Source organism: Candoia aspera, chromosome 2, assembly GCF_035149785.1.
Source record: "Candoia aspera isolate rCanAsp1 chromosome 2, rCanAsp1.hap2, whole genome shotgun sequence".
Taxonomy (NCBI): Eukaryota; Metazoa; Chordata; class Lepidosauria; order Squamata; family Boidae; genus Candoia; species Candoia aspera.
In genome coordinates this window covers 5137882-5159009 of record NC_086154.1, presented here as the reverse complement: position 1 = coordinate 5159009, position 21128 = coordinate 5137882, and the positions used below count along the sequence as shown (strand labels likewise).

Genomic DNA, 21128 nt, shown 5'->3' with positions numbered 1-21128 from the left:
AGGTAAAGGTAAAGGTTTCCCTTGACATTAAGTCCAGTCGTGTCCGACTCTAGGAGGCGGTGCTCATCTCCGTTTCAAAGCCGAAGAGCCGGCGTTTGTCCGAAGACACTTCCTCCGTGGTCATGTGGCCAGCATGACTAAACGGAACGCCGTTACCTGCCCGCCAAAGCGGTACCTATTAATCGACTCACATTTGCATGTTTTCGAACTGCTAGGTTGGCAGGAGCTGGGACTAGCAACGGGAGCTCACCCCGCCGCGCAGTCTCCAGCGTAATTATGTGCTATATGAAGAAGTGCATAAAAGAAGGAGTTCTTCATACAGCTCAGCATTAATCTGTAGAACTCATTTCCAGAAGAGATGTGGTGATGGACCCTTCTTTGTATGTCTTTCAAGGAGATGAGATGAGTTCCTGGAGACCAGGTCTATCAAGGGCCATCAGTCTTTATTACTAAGGTGGAATAAATGTAAATTCTTTCATACTCTCTCCCTCTAGATTCGTTACCTCCAGGAATGGCAGGTGCCCCAGGACCGGTGGCATACAGTTTACTTTCTCCCTCACCTGACATCCTTCCTGTTACCGTGTCTGAGACTGTCAGAAAGAACTTTTTCGAAACGTGGCTATGGGCTGAGGTAGTAATAACGTAAGTGGTGGTGTCAAGCAGCAAAAGAGCAGGCCGTTCATTGATAAAACTTCTCAGAAGATATTCCCGGTATCTGCTGCAGCCCATATGTTTTAAGCTGTATCACCCCAGCCTTCAGGATCTTTCCAGCATCATGATATTGTGATGCAAGCCACACCCTTTCTTGGGTGTGTTGTGGCCACCTTGGAAAAGTCAACCTGAAGCCATTAAGACAACCTCAGGTGCAGATGTTGAACCCAGGGAGGCAGGAAAGCATTAGAAAGAGACTCAAACTGGTTCCTTCAGCTATAACAAATTTAATAATTTAATTTAAATTAAATTGAAATTGAAATAGGCTATATAACAGAATCTTGCAAGTCCCTTGTATTTTCCCTTCCCTCCCTTTTTATATTCCAGGGAGTCAGGGCAGGGCCGCAACTAGGGTCTGTGTCACCCGGAGCAAACATGGATTCCACTCCCATTTTGGTGCCCCCCCAGCACTCATTTTGGCTCCCCCCCCCAGCACGGCGCCTGGGGCACATGCCCTGGTTGCCCCCCCCCCCCCAGTTGTGGCCCTGAGTCAGGGGACTACCTGTAATTGAGTATTCCCTGCATTGGTTTGCTTAGAAGGGATTCCAGAATTCCAAGGATCTGGAAACCCTTCTCCTCACTTGCTGATCTCTTCTTTTCTTCAGGGATTCAGGCAAAAATGGGGACACCCACCGCCATCAATCCAGTAGCAAGCATGATGTATCTGAAGAATCCAGAGAGATGGCTGTTCCTGTCACCATCCCAGACACCATCACTGAATGGAAAGCTGGAGCTTTCTGTCTGTCGGCAGACACAGGCTTTGGCCTGGCCCAGCCCATTTCTCTGAAGGCCTTCCAGCCGTTCTTCACTGAACTCACCATGCCATACTCCGTGGTGCGAGGGGAAGCCTTCCCACTCAAAGCCACCGTCTTCTCCTACCTGACGCACTGCATCCGGGTAAGGAGCACTTAACGGTTGCTGCAGGACCTTCCCTTCCAATGCCTGAAATTGCCTGACCCTCTTCCTCTGCACAACTCTCTCTGTTTCTCCATTTCCTAGCTGTCCATTGCTTGCATTCAAGCTCTCAAACTGCCTAAAAAAACTGCCCTGTCCAATTTGCAAAACAGAAAACTTCTTGTAACTCATGTATCTGAAAGCTTCACATTCCTGTAAGCCTCCATACCTGCATTTTCCTAATCTTACTTTCCCCATTGTGTATGTTTAATTTCTTTTGCATTGTACAGAGTTTCTTTCCTGCTCCATGTGGCTGTTGGCATATTCTACCATCTAACCATGAATGTGGGAAGGGGGAGCAGAACTGGCTCTGCCCCCTTCTCATCCCTCTTCCTACTGTTACTTTCCATGAACAGTGTAGTCTTTGTCCAAGTGCAGCAACAGAAATTCAGGGAAATTTGGGCCAAAGAGGGGAGGTTGGATGATGCTTCTTCCCAAGGCCAGACCTATCATTAGTTGGAGTGGATCATCTGCTGATCCAGATGCTTCAGACTCCACTGTCCTTCAGAAGACCCAGGTGAAGATTCTCCCTTTCATAAAAAAACCCCTATCAAAACTCACCAAGGCTTTCTGTATCAGAAACTCTCCATGTGTGTCAGTCTTAATTCTCATTGTCTACTGAACACCCCACCTTCTTCCTCCTCCTCCTTTTATGAATCCTTCCCTGGAGGGGTACCACTTGAGGGGTACCACATTGCTTTCTCATTGACATCTTTGTCTTCACGGACAGGTCACAATATCTCTGGCTCCTTCTGCTGACTTTGAGGCGACCCCTGTAGAGAAGGAGGAAGAATCTTACTGTATCTGTGCAAATGGAAGGAAAACAGTGTCCTGGATGGTGACCCCCAAATTTCTAGGTAAGCAGTAACCCTAAATAGCCAGTTGGGGTCAGGGAGATTCAAGAGAAGAAGAGCCATTTTCATTTTCATAGAAGATGATCTTCCAAATTCATGGATCAAGAGAAGTTTTAAGAGGTGACTAATGTCTTCTTAGTCTTATTTCTTGTTGTAAAGCTGAGAAAGAGGATGATGTGGATGGTGGTGGTGATGATGATCATGACTGTAGTTTAAACTTGTATACCACAGAATCGTTAAGATTTGTGGTAGCTTACCACAATCCAGTTTCTAGTTGTTGTTTTTAATGTCTTATGTGAAATAAAATCAGGATTGACTAGGCATTCTTGGATAGACTACGTACTTGTTTGAGATAATGACAAAATTCATGCAACACGCTTAACAAAGTCAGATAAGTTTCAAGGATGTTATGTGAATTCAACAACCCAGCAACTCTGCCCTGCTCACTTAATCCTCCAAAGAAATGAAGAACAGCTGAAAAATGCAAGGTGTTCTATAACAAAATCACTGCCAAGGTCTGGTAGTCCAGAACATCTCTCAAACACTGATTGGCTAGGGTGCCCAAGCCACACCCATGGCTGCTGCCTGACCAATAGGGAAAGTCCTCTGATGGCCCAATAGCTCATGGAATACCAGTAGGACTGGCAGAAGTGGATGGGATGGAAGCTAGATAGTTCCCTGAAATGATCCATGGTCATTTCTCTTGACCCATGGTTGTGTTGCCAGTTGCCAGTTCTGCCTGAATTATCAGCTGGCTGGGTGAAGAAAGGGGTAAGAGTTGTGTAAGAGAGTTGTGTGAATACATCTTTTAGGAGGACCCCCAAAGGAAGAGATCTACAAGGAGACAATATTCAAAAGGCTAGACATAACCCTATCAGATTCTTCGGTAAACTCCTATGAGTTTATGGAGTGGGTAGTTACTTAAGGTGGAAAAATCACTGCAATTATGGCAAAATTTGTGATCGGGTGACTTTTCTGTCCTAGGTGAAGTGAATTTCACGGCAAGTGCCGAGGCCCTGAGCTCAGATCAGCTCTGTGGGAACGAAGTGGTGGAGGTCCCCAGCAAAGGACAGAAAGATGTTGTGATCAAAACACTTTTAGTTGAGGTATGTGGGATGCTTTAATTGTGGACTGGGAATGGTGAAGACCATGCAAGAAATGTACAAAAACCATATTCTTGTCTTCAAATCCAGTAAGGTCAATTTTTAGCTGGTGCATTCCTGAAAATTAACGTGGGTCACCAAACCATCTTTTCATTCAGTGATTTGCACTTTCCTAGAGGCATCATTTTCTGTTTCTTCTCGACCCCAAATGAACATTAACCGACTTCGACAGTACATCATATTGTAACAGATCTTTGTGTTGTCCTTGCCTCAGCTGCCCAGCTGGAGGAAGTGTTGCCTTGTATAGGTTTAACAGACACACATCTGCATGTATGCACGGGATGTTGTCAACTGAGCCTCCTGGGCTCTTGGTCTTTAAACTCTCCACCACATCCCTGCTGCACCCTCCCATGACTTCTGGGGAGAGCTGATCCAGAAATGCTGCCACCAGCCCATTTACTCTGGAGAAATCCTTCTCTGCTCTGGTTTACTCAGGACTTTGCTCCTTCTTTCCTTTAGTAGCTGACCAACTGGGGGCCCAGTGCTAAAGGCTGATTCTCTTTTCCCTGAAGAAGGGTCACTGTTTCAGTAGGAATTCAAGTCTTTCAAGGTCTGAGAACTAGGATGGAGTTGAAAGGAATGAAAGAGAGAGGAATCATAATTAAACCGTTATCTCTGAGGAGGTTGAAATCAGTCAGACATTCCCAGAATAAACGTACACATGTTTATACACACACACACGGACAGTGAAAGTCCCAGCAGTAAAGAAACAATCTATAGAATAAAATCAAATCTATAGCACATCTAGCCAGCTTTCCCAGCTTTCATTGTTTGTGGCTCCTTTCTTGCTTAGCTCTCAGCCCATGGAAGGAGATGGGAACAAAGAAGAAAGACCAAAAGCAACATGGAGCTGGTCCCTCCTCTTTTTAAAAACCCACCTGAGAAGGGACTCTTCCAGCTCCTGACTGGTACCTCAGAATTTGATTTTTATAAACTTCAAATATTTCTGCAATTTTTTCTGGACTGACAGGAGACGTTTGATGGTCAAGTCAGATTTTCCTTTAATTGTTTCAGGGCCTGAACTCCATTCTCTACAACAGGAGCTCAAGAAATGGGTGTTTAGAAGGTTATCCCATGCCACTGATACAGAGGAATCACACTCATTAGCGAACTACCATGGATGATCAAAAGATTGTCCTAGACTCTAGTTTCTCTTCACCATGTTGTTTTCTCCAGTCTTAATTCCTTCCTTTGTTGTTCTTTGCATCCACAATATTTCTGCAGCCTTTTCTGTAGAGTTTCCAATGCTCACCCCTAACTCTCCCCCTTTTCTTCTTCTTTCCTGTCTCTCCTGGTGAAGCCTGAAGGGATCGAGAAGGAGGTGGTCTTCAACTCACTTCTCTGTACACATGGTATGGCTGCTTCTTCATCGTGGTCCTTCCCCTGTCACAGCACTCAGTGGATGAGGATGGTTTGCTTTAGAGCAAAGAAGTAAAGTACAGGACGGACCCAAAACTTAGCCACTGTTCTTGTAATTTGGAGGATTTTTAAAGTTTCTTTAAGAGAGCTGTAAACTTTACAAATAATTAAGGCATCCATTTTGCCTTTTTAATCTCTTGAATTTCCTTTCCAAAATAGAACTTCCCCCTCTCCCATTTTTGGAGTGTAACCCTTGATCTGCAAAGACTAGTGTGATCCTCAAGTGGCTGGAACTTGTATACCCCCGCTTTAAAAAAAGATCATGGATTTTTGGTTTATTTCATAAACATACTCAGGACTTGGGAAGAGTAAAGAAGTGGTTTGCCACTGCCTTTCTTCTGGATTTTTTAAACAGTTCCAATTTAGTGTGCAGCTCTGGGATTTCTGGTGGTCTCCCATGCAAGGACCCTTAGCTCCTGTTTCCTAGAACGCTAAGAAATCCTGGTTAGGAATCTAACATTCCCAGAGATTAAATTCTTGAACCAGTTTAAGTCATAGTTATAGCTGTTGTTTAGTTATAGTTATAGTTATGTTCCTGAATTTCATTCTAGCTAGAATCTAAAAGGGAATCTGTTGGATGGGAAGCATTTGTGGAACAAAACCAAGATTTGGTGTGTTTGACAGCATGAGGAAATGCTTGAGATTGCAATCGGGCACAAGCAGTGGAAAATCCACGTTTAATTTAGGGAGTTTAAAGGTTTTGAGGTGGTTTTTCAGACCCTGGAGATTCTAGAACTCTCCCCATCTCACTTCTCAAATGCTGAAAGAGACCCGCTAGAATGTATAGGGGTCTACATTATACCCAGTGAAGACAAAGAATATAATCTGATTCCCTGTTTTTTAAAAAAAAGTCAAGCAGAGGGTGGCAAAAAAAAAAAAGACACTTTAATTATTCCTTGCCAGCAGAAAACAAGATTGTTTGCAAGGAGAATATTGCCAGCGGAAAGCAGATTGCAGCTGATCTGCTCCCAGCCAGTAATTGGCAATTACCCGCGGAAAACGTGTCAACAGGGCTGACTGGCCTGCTTTTCGCTGGCAAGCTGTGAACCAGCTGTGCTTCTGTGCCCTCTGAGGATGGGCAATGATGTCATGACACAAGCTCTGCCCCATAATGGCATCACAGTGCAGGCAAGTGAAGGAGGGGCTTGGGCAGTGATGCCATTGCACAGCGGGCCTTCCATACCTTGTCCCTCTTTGTTCTGGACACTCCAGCTGGGATAGAAGCCCTGGAGCACAGCCAGCACCATCCATGCTCTGTTTTCTTGCAGGAGACCCAGAGTCGGTACCTCTTTCTTTGAAGGTGCCAGAAAAAGTTGTGGAAGGCTCTGCCAGGGCAACCTTTTGTGTGCTTGGTGAGTATAAGAGCCTTCCTCCCGGCTCTTCGACACCCCCCATCTCTTCTTTTTTCTGTAATCTACCTATTTTTGTGTTCCAGAATTTCTTTTTTCATACCTCTTCTGTCTCTTCTCCCAAGTATCAGCTGCCCTATTAAATCGTAGAATTAGAAGGGATTGTAGAGGTCCTTTAGTGCAACTCCCTGCTCAGTGCAGGTCACCCTACAGCATTTCCGACAGCCTCTCTTTGAAGATCTCCCTCAGGGAAGGAACTCACCGCTTCGTATGGCAGTGAGGAAGTTCCTTCTGATGTCAAGGCTGAACTTTCTCCACTGTAGTTTCACCTGGTGTTTTACAGAGCGAACCTGTAATGGTTGCCTAATCCCAAATACTCAGTCTCACAAGCTCGGGCTTAAAGATAACTGATTTATTAAAGGAATAGTATGCAAATACAGAGAAAGCTGAGAATGAGCAAAAGCGCACCAAATACAAACTTAAAAGCTTTGCCTGCAAGCTAGTCCCGCCCCAAGCACCCGTCAGTACGCACCCCCTCCCAGGTGCTAGGAACCGTTACACACGCCTGGGAAAGTAACCTTGAACAGGATTGCAAACCCAAACACACATTCCAAAGCTCCAAAACAACGGAGGGCGGAGGAATGGAAAAACCCTGAATGAGCGAATGAACACGGAAAATAACTTGACATGTGAAATGTTACAATGTTAACAGAACATTGAAATGGGAAACATGACATATCGCCCCCCCCAAACAATGCTATGGAGCGGGTTTGTCGGGGTAGGCAGAGTGAAAGCGTGCAACTAGACGAGGCGAGTGCACATCGGGGGCAGCCACCCATTCAGGATGAGGGAAATGTTTCCAACGAATGAGGTACTGCAAAGTGGAACGCTGGCGACGAGAGTCCAGGACCTCTGATACCTCAAAGTGTTGCTGGTTATCAATCATGAGAGGAGGTGGTGGAACCGGTTGGGGATGCCAGCGGTCCGACGGCAGGTAGGGCTTGAGCAAACTGCAATGGAAAACAGGATGTAAACGTTTGAGGTTGTGGGGCAAATCGAGTTTAAAAGTAACAGGGTTAATTTGTGCCACAATAGGAAAAGGACCCACAAACTTAGGGCCAAGTTTCTTGGAAGGTTGTGGTGACTTGATGAATTTGGTTGATAAATAGACTTTATCCCCTACAGCAAAAGCAGGTTCAGGGGAGCGTTTTGCATCAGCATGGCGTTTGTAAGTGGTTCGGGCATGGAGCAGAGCTTGCTGAATGTTTAGCCATGAGTCTTTGAGAGAGTCAGCCCAGTCAGTGAGTGAGGCTGGTAGGGGTTGTGGATGCGGGAGTTCAGGGATTGTAACGAAGTCCTGACCGAATACAGTCTTAAAGGGAACTTGGCCAGTGCTCTGATGTACGCCATTGTTATAAGCGACTTCTGCAAAAGGGAGTAGGTCGACCCAGTTGTCCTGTTGGTAATTGACAAAAGCTCGCAGATATTGCTCAAGAGTAGAATTAACTGCCTCTGTAGAGCCGTCCGTCTCCGGATGCCACGCGGTGGAGAGGGCTTGCTTGGTGCCAAGTAGTTTTAAAAATGCCCGCCAAAATTGTGATGTAAATTGTGTGCCTCTGTCACTCACCAAATGGGCGGGGATACCGTGAAGGTGGTACATGTGAACGAGGAAGAGGCGTGCCAGCTGTTGCGCGGTGGGGATAGAAGCGCATGGAATGAAATGGGCTTGTTTTGAGAAAACTTTGACCACCCAAATGACGGTTTTTTGTTGACTGGGGGGTAGATCAACGATAAAGTCCATGGAGATGTCCTGCCAGGGGACGGATGGGATGGCAACGGGTTGAAGGAGACCTTGAGGCTTGCCTGTTTTGCGCTTTGTAGCTGCACAAACAGGGCATGCTGCGACATAGGCTTTAAGGTCTTTAAGCAACGTTGGCCACCAGAATTGCCGCCGAACGAGGTGGAGTGTTTTTAAATACCCGAAATGCCCAGCCAGCTTGTCATCGTGGCAGCGCTGGAGGATTGTCTTTCGCAAAGCGTCAGGCACATAGAGACGATCGTTGCGCCAGGCAAAACCGTCAGTGAAAGTTACAATGTTTTGATTTGTTTGTAACCAAGTATCATTTTTAAGGTGGAGGAGCAACTGTTGTTGCAAATCCGATGGAATTGGCAAGCGCGGCGAGCGGCTAGGAGGCGGGGCGGTTGGAGTATGCGTTTGATGCGCTCGCGCCTGACTGCGCATCACCGCTGCCAAACTCAATTGCTTTTCGGTCCAGACCGTACCTTGGACCGTTGGCCCTGGGCCAGCATCTTGGGGTCGGCGGGAGAGCGCATCAGCTAAAAAGTTTTTCTTGCCTGGTATGAATTTAAGGGTGAAGTCAAAATGGCTGAAAAACTCAGCCCAGCGAAGCTGTTTGGGGCTGAGTTTACGACTGGTGCTTAGTGCCTCTAGGTTCTTATGGTCAGTCCAGACTTCAAAAGGGTTTGAAGTCCCTTCCAATAAGTGCCGCCAAGTCTCTAAAGCAGTTTTTACAGCAAAAGCCTCCTTTTCCCAAACATGCCACCGTCTCTCTGTTTCGGTGAATTTGCGCGAGAGGTAAGCACAGGGTTTTAAGGTGCCAGAGTGGTCCGATTGAAGGAGTAGTGCTCCGACGGAGAAATCAGAAGCATCCACTTGTACAACGAATGATTTGGCAGGGTCTGGATGCTGTAAAATTGGTTCGGTAGTGAAGATTTGTTTGAGCACTTCGAATGCCTGTTGACAGGTCGGAGTCCATTTAAGGAGCGCTCCTGGGTTTTTTGAACGCCGCGTATCCCCCTGCGCTTTAGTTTTCAACAGTTCAGTAAGGGGGAGGGCGATTTCAGCAAAATTTTGGGCAAATGCCCAATAGAAATTGGCGAATCCAAGGAAACTTTGTAATTGTCTCCTGGTACGTGGAGGCTCCCATGCTACAATAGCTTCCACTTTAGCAGGGTCCATTTCAATGCCATTAGCGGAAATTCTATATCCTAGATAATCAATTTGTGATTGATGGAAGGCACATTTAGACAGTTTAGCATACAACTCTGCTTTTTTCAATTTAGCAAGCACCTGACGCACCAAGTGAATATGTTCTGACATGGTTTCAGTATAAATCAATACATCATCCAAATACACCAGTACTCCCTTAAACAGGTGGTCATGCAAGACCTCATTGATAAGTTGCATAAAAACCCCAGGTGCCCCCGACAAACCAAAGGGTAAGACTTTATATTGAAAAGCCCCGAGAGGACAGTTAAACGCCGTTTTCCACTCGTCCCCTTCCCTTATGCGAATGCGAAAATAGGCTTCTCTTAAATCCAGTTTTGAGAAGATTTTGCCTCTGGCCAGATGTGATAACATATCTTTGATCAGGGGCAAAGAATATTTATTTAATATTGAGACCGCATTGAGCCCGCAAAAATCGGTACAAAGCCTCAATGAGCCATCCTTTTTTGGTCTAAAGAGGACAGGAGCCCCTACCGGGGAGTTAGCAGGCTCAATGAAACCCCTAGCCAGGTTTTTGTCAATGAACTCCCTTAGCGTAGCCAGCTCTTTGGGAGACATGGGGTAGATCTTTGGGTGAGGTAACTTTACATTAGGTAAGAACTCAATGGCACAGTCTGTTTTTCGGTGAGGTGGCAAGCGATCTGCTTCCTTTTCCCCAAACACATCAGCTAGATCCTGATATTGACTGGGCAAGCCTTCTAGTGGTGAAAGAGTTTGTACTGTAGTGCTAGCCACCCGACCTCCCTCCATGTCTTCTAACAAGTCCTTTTCAGGTACTTTATAAAATCCATCAGCAAACGTTACTGTTCTATGTAACCAGTTGATAAAAGGGTTTTGTTGCACAAACCAAGGCATTCCCAAAATCACCAAAGGGCCCCCTACTGGAGCTACGACAAATGGCAATTTTTCCCAATGGGTGCCCATCTGTAAAGCCACCAGTCCAGTAGAGTGTGTGACTGCCTCCCCCCCTGCCATGGTCCCATCCAATTGCGTGAAGATCATGGGCCGTGGCAGAGGGAACGTGGGCAGTTCTAGGGCAGCTACGACGTCAGGATGCATCAGCGAACGAGAACAACCCGAGTCCAGCATGGCCCAGACTTCGACAGTTTTAGTCCTAGAGCCCAATTTCACTTTGACAGTCATTGTAGGGAAGTTCCCACTCACCGAATCGTGGTCGCGCCCGGTTTCCTCCACCTGTCCAAGGGCGCCCTTCAGGACAGGTGGAAGGCGTTTCCCGCCGGCTTGTCGAATTGTAATTCCTCGTCCTCATCCCCGAATGGGAGGTCCGGAGGGTCGAGCTCAGCACAGGCAGCTTTCAGCTTGCGTGGCAGGGAGGGCGATTTTCCTGGTGCTTTCCCGGGCCGCTCTTCTGGTCGGCGCCTCAGGCACGAAGTAGCGCGATGCCCCTCTTTTCCGCATCTTAAACACTGCCCTCTCACCAATCGTCGTTCCCTCTCTTCTTCCCAAGTTTTTGGCTTAGGGCGACTCGAAAATCCAGCGGCATGAGCCCCCTTCGCGGCTCGGGTCTGTCTCATCTCCTTACTCTGGGCATACATTTGTAGGGCACTTTCTGCACTGCCTGCCAACTGTATCCAGCCATATAATGTTTTGGGATCGTCCCTGCCCAAAGCCCAACGGAAGATTTCTGTCTCCAGCCCTTGTTTGAACATCTCCACCAAAGTCGACTGGGACCAGTCTTCCACCTTCCCTGCTAGGGCTTTAAATTCTAAAGCGTAGTTTGCGACAGAGAGGGTCCCTTGGTAGAGTTTCCTCAGGGCGTTTTTTGCTCTCTCCTGGGCTAAGGGGTCTTCAAAGTGCTGCTTCAGCGCCCACAAAAACTCATCAAAGTCCTCTAATTCGGTGGCTTCAGCTTGGCACAGTGTTATGTACCAGTCAGCTGCCCTCCCCTTCAGCTTATTGGCAATGAAATTAATCTTGCCTTGTTCAGAGCGGAAATTTCGGCCCCAATCTTCCATATAATGTCTAGCATTGGTAATGAAGAAGGAAAGGGTAGTAGGGTCCCCATCAAACTTTACCCCAAAAGGTGGGAAGGTTCTTACCGGCTCCACCGGCTGTGGTGGCTCCACGAACAACAACGTGCATTGTTGTTGGAGATCTCGGGACGCCCTTGGCTCTCTTCCCCCCATGGTCCGGGGAGTTCGAAGCTTGCTTCTTCCCCTGAATGACAGGGAACTCCGTCGGGGGGGGGGGGGGTAACAGCTGAGAGTGTTCCTCTTCCCAGTCTTCCTGTAGGGACCCCGAACTCTTAGTGGCATCTTTGATGAAGGTCACTATCATATCCATTTTGTCCTCTATTGCTTTCATGCGGGCAGGAGTGACCGGCTCTTCTAGGGGTCTGTTGGTTACCACCACCCTCGGGGATAAGGGGATTTCGGATTCCCAGGACGGCTGTGGAGATCCCCCCCCCTGTGCTGCTCCCACTTCGGGCTGGGGCTGGAGTACACCCCCCGTGGCACCCTGCACTGCCGACAATAGATCATCCAATTGGACATCCCGCCTCTCCCGACGTGCGGCTCTTTGCGCTCTCGAAGTTGGAGCTAGCAGAGTCTTCGTCGAGTCCGGCTCTTCTTCGCTCCCCTCACTCTCGCGAAGCGGAGGTTCGATCATCGCTAGCGCTCCTCTCTACCCAACTTTGGATGGGGCTAGCGGAAAGTAATTAAATGATTCTCAGCTTTATGTAATGGTTGCCTAATCCCAAATACTCAGTCTCACAAGCTCGGGCTTAAAGATAACTGATTTATTAAAGGAATAGTATGCAAATACAGAGAAAGCTGAGAATGAGCAAAAGCGCACCAAATACAAACTTAAAAGCTTTGCCTGCAAGCTAGTCCCGCCCCAAGCACCCGTCAGTACGCACCCCCTCCCAGGTGCTAGGAACCGTTACACACGCCTGGGAAAGTAACCTTGAACAGGATTGCAAACCCAAACACACATTCCAAAGCTCCAAAACAACGGAGGGCGGAGGAATGGAAAAACCCTGAATGAGCGAATGAACACGGAAAATAACTTGACATGTGAAATGTTACAATGTTAACAGAACATTGAAATGGGAAACATGACAGAACCTTTGCAGATTGAAATGTCAGAGGTTATCAGAGTCTGAGTTTCTTTGGCCACTGTCTGATAGATTGCTGAACTGGATATTCCTTGGCTTGAGGGTCTCAGGGCCATTCTTTCTTGTCTCCCCCCTCCTCCCCCCCCCATCTTTCTCTTAAGCTTCTTCCCAGCAGGCTGAACTGAAAACAAATTAACTGGTGCACAAGAGTCAAGAATCTATTTTGATAAGGCATGTTGACTGCAGAAAAGTTAAGAAGCTCTTATGAAAGAATTCCAACAAAAGCAAGATGCATATATAGTGAACTCAGTGCTCAGTTTTTGCTTCTCCTTCTCCCACCAGACCATGCTGTGGGCTGAATGACACTCTCTTTTGAGCAGGAGACTTGCTTTCCACCTGTCTCTCATTTTGGTAACAGTCAGATCCCTCGGCGACTAATGGACCCGGTAGGGTTTCAGAGGGAGCTGGGGGTTATACCTGAGGATCTGCTGCATGGTCCAGCAGAGGTTCTGGCAGCCTGGAATAAGGAGGTGGCCAGGGCCTTGGATAGGATCGCGCCTATGCGGTTTCACCCCATTGAACCCGACACTCCCTGTGGTTTACAGAGGAGTTGAGGGTTCTGAAGAGGATGAAGAGATGCCTAGAGTGCCCCTGTAAGGAAGGCAAAGACTGAACCTGACCGAACACAGGCTAGAGCCGTTATTAAGGCCTGCCTTGTGGTGGTAAGAGCAGCGAAACGGCAGTATTTCTCCGCCCTTATTGCATCTGCGGAATGCCACCTAGCGGTCCTGTTTAAGATTACCTGGTCCCTTTTAGGGAAAGGGGAGTTGGAGATCCATCTACAGGGCCGAGCTGAGGAGTTTTCTGGACATCTGCAGGATAAAAGCACTCAGATCTGTTCCAAGTTGGACTCTGAGCACGAGGCAGGGTCTGTGGAGATGCCCGGGGAACATTCTTACCCAGTTATCTGGGAACAGTTTGATTCTGTTGGGCCCAAGGAAGTGGACAGGATCCTCTGGGCTGTAAATGACACCACTTGCCAGTTAGATCCATGCCCCTCCTGGCTGGTGAAGGCAGCTCAGGAAGGGACATGTGGTTGGGTCCAGGCGATGATAAATGCATCCTTGAGAGAGGGGGTATTTCTGGCAGCCTTTAAGGAGGTGCTGGTGTGCCCCCTCCTCAAGAAACCATCGCTGGACCCTACTGTGCTGGACAATTTTTGTCCTGTCTCCCACCTCCCCTTTTTGGGGAAAGTAGTTGAGAAAGTGGTGGCATTGCAGCTTCAGAGGATCCTGGATGAAACTGATTATCTAGACCCCTTTCAGGTTTCAGGCCCAGATATGGGACAGAAACAGCCTTGGTCGCACTTATGGATGATCTCTGGCGGGAGCGGGATGAAGGTATTGCATCCATCCTTGATCTCTTGACCTCTCAGCGGCTTTCGATACCATCGACCATGGTATCCTTTTGGGTCAGCTCTGGGAGTTGGGGGTGGGCAGTGTAGTCTTGTGCTGGTTCACCTCCTTCCTCCAGGGCCAGTCCCAATTGGTGTTGACAGGGAGCGAGAGATCCAGCCCATGGCCCCTTCTTTGTGGGGTGCTGCAGGGTTCGGTTCTCTCTCCTCTCCTATTTAACATCTGGGTGAGATCATCTGTCACCACGGGATGAGGTATCATCAATATGTGGATGATACTCAATTATATATCTCCATCCCGGGTGAAGTAAGCAATGCTGTGACCACCCTCTCCAGGTGCCTGGGGGCTGTGGGGGTCTGGATGGGGTTCTTCAACTGAACCCTGGTAAGATGGCTGTGGATTAATGGCACCTCGGCTTCTGGGAAATTGTCATCTTTAGTGATGGATGGGGTGGCACTGCCCCAGACAGACCCGGTGCATAACTTGGGGGTCCTCACAATTCCTGCTCGAGGAGCAGGTGGCAGTTGTGGCCAGGAGGGCCTTTGAACAACTTTGTGTTGTGCACCAGTTACACCCTTTCCTGGACTGAGAGGCCCTTCGAACAGTCACTTATGCCCTGGCCATCTCCCAGATAGACTACTGTAATGTGCTTTACATGGGGCTACCCTTGAAGAGTATCCGGAAGCTTCAGCTGATTCAGAATGCGGCCGTGCGGGCAATCTTGGGTGTTCCAAGGTTTGCACATATAACACCTTTGTTGTGTGAGCTGCACTGGGTCCCAGTCTGCTTCTGGGTCCACTTCAAGGTGTTGGTTATCACCTTTAAAGCCCTACATGGCATGGGACCAGGATATCTGAGGGACCGTCTCATCCCCATAACATCAACCGACCCCACCCGGTCATGCAGGGGGGGCATGTTACGGACCCCATCTGTAAAAAAATTCCATCTAGCGGGGTCTCAGAAGCGTGCCTTCTCTGCAGTAGCTCCTGCCCTTTGGAACATCCTTCCCCCAGAGGTGAGATGGGCCCCCTTCGCTCCTGGACTTTCAGAAAAGACTAAAGACCTGGTTTTGCCAGCAGGCTTGGAATGGGAGGGGGAACAGCCATACTTGGGGATGGCTAGTGCCCTAGAGTGACTTCTGATAGACCTGCTACACTCACAGTCTGATAAAGAACTCTTGCTCATCTAGATTCCATCACATTGTTACTCTTATTGCATTTATTGTATTTATAACTGTTCTGGTTTTAATTCTATTTTAATGTAAACCGCCCAGAGTCCCTTCTTGGGAGGGAGATGGGCAGTGATAAAGTTTGGTAGGTAGGTAGGTAAATAAATAAATAAATAAATAAATATCAGGGTGCCTCCCTCTCACCATGTAAGAACTAATTCTTACTCTCTTTCTTTCTCTCTCTCTTTGCCTCCTCATCCTCCTATTTCCAAAGGAAAACTTTAGGAATCCTTTGAAGCACAACCCAAGCATCCTGCCAGACTTTAAACGGTTGTTAAATTTATAGTGGCATGGGAAATCTAACAGCATTTGTCAAACCTATGAAATACAGAACAAACCAGTCGCAGGTGCAGAAGACCCCAAGGGACCTGAGGATGGAAAACTTGTATATATAGCAAATAGTGGGCTTGTTCCCAGTTATCTTAGAGGGCAAGGCTGGAGTGAATTGGTTGAAATGGTAGGGAAGTAGGCTCAGGTTAGATATTAAGAGGTATTTCCTGATGGTAAGAGGTGTCAACCAGTGGAAGAGCTGCCTCATGAAGTGGAAGTCTTCAATATAGAAGCCGGATAGTCATCTCTCCAAAATGCTTTAGTAGATCCTGCACCAAGCAGGGCAGGGGTTGGGGGTTGGATTTGATGACCTCTGAAGTATCTTCCAATACTTCCAATCATCTTCCAATGATTCCGTCAAAAGCCATTCTCTCAGTTTTGGCAATTTAGAGATGGGCAAGCTCTCACAGGGTCAAGCTTAGATGTCGTTTGCCAGATTTCACAAGCCTCCACAAGTAATGTCAGCAGCCTCGTTTAAACTGTATCTGCCCTGGAAATGGCCAGAGAGACACAGAAGTGTCTGCCTAAATGTCTTCTATAGCTTTACAGTGTCATTTTTTTCCCAGAATCATCCTGTCTCTCCTGGTTCTGGATTTGAGCTTCCCAACCTGCAACACACCCATTCCAAACTTCTTCTAATCACCCCTATCTTCTGTCCACCTCTTTCCCCATCTCAGGAGACATTCTAGGGGGAGCAATAAAGAACCTCCATCAGCTTCTCAAGATGCCCTACGGCTGTGGAGAACAGAACATGGCCCTCTTTGCCCCCAATATCTACATCCTGAACTATCTCAATAAGACTGGACAACTGACCGAGGAGATCAAATCCAAGGCCATCGGATACTTAGTGGCTGGTGAGAAGCATCCCGGGACAGTCCCGCAAGAATTTCCCTCTCACTGTTTTCCTGCTGAAGTTGAGAGCTTTCAAAGGCTTGATCTGCAGATTGGTCATTGGTATTGATTGAGGAGGTTGTAAATTAGGACAGATTTGATTGGCTGAGACACTTGGAACCCTTCAACTGTTGGGAGGAAGAGGGCAAGGTTACTCTGCAAAAAGGGGCAACCAAATACCTTTCCTTTGGGTCATCCTGGAGTAACTGAGAGATGCCAGGGAAGAAATTAGAAGTATAAGGAAACTGGATCTCATTGGAAAGGAATGCATCCCCCTGGGTGTTCTAAAACTTATGCAATCTCATAGGAAGGTGCTGTTTGTTGGGAAGAGAAGGTGTAGCCAAGCACAACAACTAAAGCTCAAGCTGTAGTTTGGGGGTCTCTGGCCATCAATCAACCCTAATTGGTTTGATCCAATTTCTGAATCAAACTGACTTTCCAAACTAACTTAGAAAGTTGAGCAGACTGATTGAATTGGATTTGGAAGGGGTTTTGCACATGCCACTCTGCCCATCACTGATGTTCATCTTCTGCTTCAGGCTATCAGAGGCAACTGAACTACAAGCATTCCGATGGTTCCTACAGCACCTTTGGAGAAAGTAGCCTAAAGCCAGGGAATACCTGGTGAGATTTCTTTGTTCTATGAAAAAATAATGCTGAAGTTGGCTGTTCCCCTCCCTCCCTTCCTTACTAAAAAAAAAAATCTAAGAGTGTTGGACTTTGGTAGCACTTGGAATGGGAGGCCACCAGGAAATCAGAAGGCTGTAGATTAAAGTAGGAAGTTGGAAAACCTTTGTGGAACAAGGCAATGGCAAAATAGCTTCCATACAGGTGATCCTCAGTTAATGATCATAATTGGGACCAGTAACTCCATCACTAAACAACATGGCCGTGAAGCAAAAAATCACATGACCAGGCTGACTTACCACAGCAGTTCTGGTTGCGGTCGTTAAGCAAAGCACACACGGCCATTAAGCGCGACATCAGGTGACCGTGACTTATGACTTCCTGCTGGCATCTCCATTGACTTTGCTTATCAGAAGCCTGCAGTGAAAGTCACAAATGGCAATCACGTGACTGTGTGGATGCTGCAATGGCCGCAACTTCAAGGACCAGTTGTAAGTCTCCTCGTTCAGCACTATAGTAACTTCAAAAGGTCACTGAACAAGTGGTTGCTAAGCAAGGACTACCTGTATTGTTGCCAAGATGGTTACATGGGACACAAAAGTGAAGTCATCAGGAGCTGAGCGCGATTCATGGAAATTTTAAAATCTTTTTATAGGTGAAGAAACATTCTGAATAGGGGGGCAATGACAATGTGAATGTGAAATATGCTGGCAGCCCTATTTGGGGGCTGGTGTCCTATCCCTCCCTGCCAAGGATCCCATGTTTGTGGTATACAGAGAAAACCTATGACAATATAAGATGTAGGTTCAGGAAATCTGGGGAAACTTGCAGTCCATAAGCCTGATCTCTGAGCATGGTACACACAGCAGAGATGGGATTCTGCTAGTCAGCAATGCTGGGGTGGGCACTGTTTTACTGTTCAAAGACCCAGTTAACATTTGTAGGGGACAACTCTGCAAGATGGGCTGAGGCCACGTGTAATGGTACGTGAGAAAGGCTTTGGGAGACAGGAGGAAGAGATGCTGATTAAGGAACGGTCCAATAAGAGAGGGCATAGCCCACAGCTGCATAATGGGTGGAGAAAGAGGCTCAGAAGCTTCTCAGGCTGTAAATGGTGGGCAATTGGTACTTTCAGACTTGCAAGATTCTGTTAATGTAGCCTTACAATAAAGTAGAATTAGCTCATCTGGTCATGTTTCCTGTCTGGTCTACATGGGAAGGCTGACACCATGTCACCCTTCTGTGTGACTGAGAAGGATTTTCTGTTGAAAATTGGGGTATGCATTTTTTAACCTTAGCTGTTTTATGGTGCTGTCAGTTTTTACAATCAGGGTACTTCCAAGGAACTCCCGAAAGGATTGGAGGATCATTGATCCTCCCCTTATATTAATCCAAGGCAAGGGGGGGCATAATTGAGGCTCATAAAAAAAGATCTGTATCTGAAATTCAGTTTGTTCAGTAAGTGGTCAGAACTTCCAAGGTGGACTTCAGGGAATAGCTTTCATTATTCTGCATGAAGGACACAGTTCTTTCAGGACCATGGAGGCCCTAATTAAGGCTTCACACCAGAAGATGTGATACAAGGCCTGTGAAGGGAAAAATGAAGCTCTCCTATGCTCTGGGCTATTTTGTAGGTTGACAGCTTTTGTGCTGAAGTCTTTCGCTCAGGCACGGTCCATGATCCATGTGGAACAAAGACATATCACGGATGCTCAGACTTCACTGGCAATCATGCAGTTAGAAAATGGTTGCTTCCGAAGCACAGGGTCTCTCCTGAACAATGCTCTACAGGTACAGAGGGGGAATATTTGTTGGGTGATGGTTCTGAGTATAGTTTTAATGGAAATAAGGTCAGTGTAAGGCTTCTCCCAGACCAGAAACAATTAAATGGACAAACGATAACCCAGGAACTTTTAATAAGTAGTTTTATTGTAGAAAAGCTAAGAAGCCATTATGGAAGAATTCTAAAGTTTGCAGGGTATCAAACCCAAGTCCTACGTAAGTGAAATCAACGTTCAAGTTAATGTGCCAGAGTTGTGCAATGAGCTGGATGTCCCTCTTTTTGGGGTGGAAGGCCTGGTTTCCATCTGTCTCTTGTTTTGGTAATGGACAGATCTGATATCAGGTTGTATTCCTCTGATCCTTCGAAAATTAACTTTCATGGTAAGGAAAGCATAAAAAGAATGGTTTTTCCAATTCTTGCTAGCCCCTTTACCAGCACGCTTCAGGGCCACAGAGCAAGCAGGGTGTAGGCGTGGTGTGTGCATCTGAATGTAAGACTTGTAGAGGAGCCAGAATCAAGCTGAAACTGGGGGGTGGGGGTTCAGCACAGTCAGACCTGCAAGCTTCTGTTATAGCCAATCCCAATAAAGTGTAGTTCTAGATTTCCTGTGGAGTTGGCTTCTTGGTCTGGTCTACCTAGCACAGACCATGGAGATGGCTAATGAAGTTGCTTCCAGCAGCTTCAGCAAAGGGAGAGAAAGACATAGGATAAGTAGCAGTAAAGGACTGAAAGAGGGTTGAGGTTGGAAATGTTGACGTGCATGCCCTGAAGTGGATGGAAACGTCCACATTATGCGTAGGCTGGAAGAAACACACCATGCTTTTGTGTGAATGCAATGGGATTTTGATCTTGGAAAGAGGTCTAGAATGATGGCAGAGGAGCTGATATCCCTCTGTCTCCTTTCCTCCAGGGTGGGGTTGATGACCAGATTACTCTTTCATCCTACATCACCATAGCTCTGCTGGAAACCCATCTGCCTGTCACGGTAAGTAAACATCTTCTCAGTTAGTTCAGGGCAAACCACTACTATCTTGTTGCCAAGAAAATGATGTGAATATGCTGGTTGACCAAACTCCCTTCTGAATGGTGGGTTACAACTTTCCTTTTTGAAATGGGCCAACTGGGAGACTTATGTTGCTTTCAGGAGGGTGACTTTTCCCCTTCAAAGTGAAGGAGCAGAGCAGCTGAATGTCCAAAACACTCCGAGCAATCAACCAACTAATCAAAAGTTAATTGGAGCAATCAATCTATTCATCGGAGGTGTTATAAGGGGGTCAAAAAGTCAAGGTGCATGTTAAGAAGGAGCAGGGCTTCAATAGCATGGTTGTGGCCACCATCTTTACTTTTCTGACCTTCCCCCATGGACACCACTGCAATTAACTCAATCCCCACGGAATTACGGGCAGGGGTGGGAAAGGCCCAGATCCAGGGGGATGTGCTTGGGCTATCCAAACAGAACCAGCCTTTGTGGACCCATCAGGGTTTGGCAAATGGCTACTATTGCCTACCTTACATTTATCGCCCTCGGTAGCACACTTTGGTACGAAATGCTTTGTTCTGCCTGGAGACGGCAGCCCAGGAGAAAGAGGTCCCTGTTTACACCCGGGCTCTGATGGCGTACGCCTTTGCTCTGGCGGGGAAAGAGGAGAAGAGGCAAGAAATGTTGGACTTCCTTCAAAAAGTAGCCGTGAAGGAAGGTGAGAAGTGTGTGTTTGATGCAAGGTGGGTGTGTGATGCTTGGGGCATCCTGAGTGAAGCTTGATGGTGATGGAACTTCATCAGTATCTATTCATATTTATTTTCAGCCTCTATTGGCTTTTTGTGGAGTTTGGCTTCTTCTGATGCTCTGCTATTTCTGAATTTTATATAGCTGCCCATCTCACACATGTGTTGTAACACTGCTCAGAGTCACTTTATGTGAGATGGGCGGCTATATAAATATGATACCTAAATGTAAATAAACAATAGGCGGCTCTGGGTGGCGTACGATAAAACCATCAAATAAACAATATTTAAAAAATATAATGCAACAATTAAAAAAGTTAAAAAAGTTAAAACTTTTAAAACACAGATATAAATAAATCTACAACCTAGTCTTCTTACTTTCTACTCTTAGGAACGATAGATGGGGCATCGTCTCCAATATGGGGCCTTTGGATGGGGTCTAATTGAAATTTGGAGCACTGATGTATGTGCGTCCTCTTGGTACACGTGTGGGACAGTTTTGTTACTGTTTCTTCAATGGCAGATGATTTGCCTCAGCAGATCTGGGCTCATAAGTGAAATAGCATTGGGCTGAG

General features: G+C 46.8%; 1 protein-coding gene across 1 annotated transcript in view; it reads left to right on the top strand.

The window, feature by feature from the left end:
* The window catches only part of LOC134491905 (alpha-2-macroglobulin-like), a 61594-nt gene that overhangs the window by 33222 nt on the left and 7244 nt on the right, over positions 1–21128 (top strand). The window contains exons 18-28 of the mRNA XM_063295965.1: positions 495–642; positions 1317–1608; positions 2396–2522; positions 3504–3625; positions 4983–5034; positions 6370–6453; positions 16205–16381; positions 16958–17042; positions 18680–18836; positions 19739–19813; positions 20360–20525. Coding sequence (XP_063152035.1) covers positions 495–642; positions 1317–1608; positions 2396–2522; positions 3504–3625; positions 4983–5034; positions 6370–6453; positions 16205–16381; positions 16958–17042; positions 18680–18836; positions 19739–19813; positions 20360–20525 — 1485 coding nt within the window. The remainder of the gene's footprint in view (positions 1–494; positions 643–1316; positions 1609–2395; positions 2523–3503; positions 3626–4982; positions 5035–6369; positions 6454–16204; positions 16382–16957; positions 17043–18679; positions 18837–19738; positions 19814–20359; positions 20526–21128) is intronic.